The sequence below is a fragment of the Vombatus ursinus genome, unplaced genomic scaffold (assembly GCF_900497805.2).
Source record: "Vombatus ursinus unplaced genomic scaffold, bare-nosed wombat genome assembly UNPS02012082.1, whole genome shotgun sequence".
In the NCBI taxonomy this organism is placed as follows: domain Eukaryota; kingdom Metazoa; phylum Chordata; class Mammalia; order Diprotodontia; family Vombatidae; genus Vombatus; species Vombatus ursinus.
The window spans coordinates 4446462-4449583 of NW_020951860.1; the positions used below are offsets into that span (position 1 = coordinate 4446462).

The following is a 3122-nucleotide window of genomic DNA, read 5'->3' on the forward strand; positions in this document are numbered from 1 at the left end:
AAGCAATACTCTAAATCACTATTGATTAGAGAAATGTAAATTAAAACAACTCTGGTGTACCACCTCACACCTATCAGATTGGCTAATATGACAAAAAGGAAAATGATAAATGATGGAGAAGGTGTGGGAAAGTTGTAACACCAATGCATTGTTGGTGGAGTTGTGAACTGATCCAACCATTCTGGAGGACAATTTGGAACTATGCCCAAAGGGCTATAAAACTGTGCATACCCTTTAATCCAGCAATGTTACTTCTAGGGCTGTATCCCAAAGAGATCATAAAAAATGGAAAAGGACCCACATGTACAAAAAATTTACAGTGCTTTCCCTCTTGATTATTTCCTGTATATGGTTTGTTTTACATATTTGTTTGCTTATGATCTTCTCCATTAGATTGTGTGTTCTTCAAGGGCAGAGATTGTCCTTTGCTTTTCTTTGTATCCTCATAGCTTAGCACAGTGCCTCATATATAGCAGGCATAATAAATGCTTATTGACTGACCTGCTGCATAGTGGAGTATTTACTATGCTATTAATTGCCCTTGGAATATCTCCTCCATCTGATTCTATACAAACAATCAGAATTTAATAGAGTTCATAGTACAGACTGGCCAAAGTCTACCACAATACTTTTCCTGCTCTCAAATTCCCTCCAAACTGGAAGCAAAGCCTGTTTTGCTAATTGATGTGGATAAAGGTATGCCATGGTGTAGAGAGGCAATGTGACAATTATCATGGGAAAAGCACTGAATTTTAAATCTTAAGTTTTAGCCTTGATTCCTCTCTCTGCCACTTACTACCAGTTTGACTCAAGGGAGGTCACTTCCCCTCTGTTGGCTTCAGTTTCTTAAATCAGACCCTTCCAAATTTCTTAATAATAGTAATTGACATTTACAAAAGTCCTTTGTACCCATAGTTTCAAGTGAACCTTGCAATAACCCTGTAAAACAAATTGTCCAAAAATATTATTTTTCCTCATCTTTAAAGATGAGGAAATTGAGCTTCTGAGACATTTTGATAATTTGCTTATTGTCATACAGCCAGTAATCAAGAGGCAGAGCTTGGATCCAAGTTTTCTGATTCCAGAGCCAGGATCTTTTGTTTACTGTTCAGTTGATTCAGTTATGTCTGACTCTTTGTGACACCATTTGGGGTTTTCTTGGCAAAGATACTGGAGTGGTTTGCCATATTATAGGTCTATTATACTACCAGATCTACTTATATTCCAAGTCTATTATACTACCCATTTATTTTCCTTGTATCTCAGAAATGCTTTCTGTTTAAGGAAACTGAACAAAGCCTGCTTGAACCCAAGGCAAGAGGGATCTATAGCTAAGTCCTCATTCAGTATTTAGATGCATGGGCCAAAGAAAACAAACCATTACAAAGATTGTTTTTCCTAATCTGGGAAAGGGTGTATTTGGGGAGGTTGGGTTTGGGGGGTGGGAAGTTGTTGGAGTTTGTGTGTTGGAGAGATTTCTTTAATGAATAAGACTTGTATATGTACGTTTCTTTCTTTTTAGATGCCAGGAATTTCCCAACTATCCTTTTAATGATGAATACTAATGAAGTTTTGACTCAGAAGATTTGTGGCCTGAGATGCTGCAGTGCTCTCAAAGGAGTAGCTTACATTCTGTTGGTTTTTATGGAAATTAAATCCAGTATTATGGTTAAGCCATGCACCATGGCTAAGCCTACACCAAGGCACAGGTTAAAGGCAATTGTTATATTCTAAGCTCTGCTTTTCCTGCCCTCAATAAGACAGACATAATGGTACCCATTTACGTAACATTTCAAAGTATGCCATATAGTAGTGCAAGTATTATCCACTTTTTTCCAAGAGAGGTAACCTTTTCTCAGAGAGGTTGTATCAGAGTTAGTATCTCGCTCACAGCCCTCCTCTTTCCTCAGATCTTACCATTATTTGTGGTACTTCAACATATATATTGATATCCCCTTCAGCATCCTAACTACTCAATTCCTTAGTCTCCTCAACTCTCATGGACAACTTCTTCACTTCACCATCTATATAGTAGTGTAGATGTGCTGTCCTAGGTATGGCAGTCCCCTTCAGTTCTCTACAATTTCATCCCAGCTACTTTCATATCCAGCATGAATGCAGTAATTTCTGTAACTCTTCTGAAATGAGATTTGTCACTACCAAGGGGTACAGAGAAAGCCAATCATAATCGTACATACATACATATACATATTAAGAAAACAATCACATGCTGTGATTACACACATATAATGAATAGATGATAGTTCACTCAAAACCCAAAAGAACACTAGCCCCTATAAGCCTTGAGGATGACAAATATTCATATCTGAGGTAACTCCCAAGGCAAAAATAAATCTTTGAATCTGGGATTTGTCTGTAGTAAAGAAGATGTAACTTCAATACATATTATTCTAGGCACACTCTAATGATTTTAATAATTAATGGTCAAACAATCTATCAAATAAAAATCTATCATATTAAATCTATCAAATAAAAAGTGTTCTTTATAAAGTAAACTTGTAAGCCTAACAATAACAAGCCTAACCTGTATTATGGATTTTTAAACCTATTGCCAGTCAAATATCAATTTGGTCTAATGCATTTATGAATCATTTTACATAAAATATCACTTCATCCCCTATCAGTTTGGTATTTTATATGAAATAGTAGTATAGAGTAATTACACTTTTAATTCTTATTCATGCAGTTTCTAAGTATATCACCTTAATGACAAATATCAAATGGTCCTTTCATTAAAGTATGATCTACCTATAGAGGGTAAAATACTATGATTATCTCCCTTTATATAAATCACATTATAATTTAGTTTGGATTTACAATCACAAATGATCTCATTCAAAAATCTCAATTTCCCAAAGACCATTAGCTGCCAGCACCTCAAATTATAGAGGCCACTATTTTAAATTAGCTCCATTCTAAAGATTTATAATGGAAGTTGCACATTCTTATCTCCTTTTTAAAATATCTCAGCATTTGCAAGAATCTTTAAACTATAATTTGGAAATTTACAGTAAAAATGTTTTATTTCAGTTACACATTTGTTCTATAATTAGTTTATAATGCCATAAATTTTTACAAACCAAGAAAAAGATTTCCTTTCT

The 3122-nt window shown here is 34.8% G+C and overlaps 1 protein-coding gene across 1 annotated transcript in view; it reads left to right on the forward strand.

The window, feature by feature from the left end:
• LOC114039544 (prostaglandin-E(2) 9-reductase-like) overlaps positions 1-2486 on the forward strand; it is a 26471-nt gene extending 23985 nt beyond the window's left edge. The window contains exon 9 of the mRNA XM_027857340.1: positions 1523-2486. Coding sequence (XP_027713141.1) covers positions 1523-1565 — 43 coding nt within the window. The 3' untranslated portion in view covers positions 1566-2486. The remainder of the gene's footprint in view (positions 1-1522) is intronic.
• Positions 2487-3122: the final 636 nt, after the last annotated feature.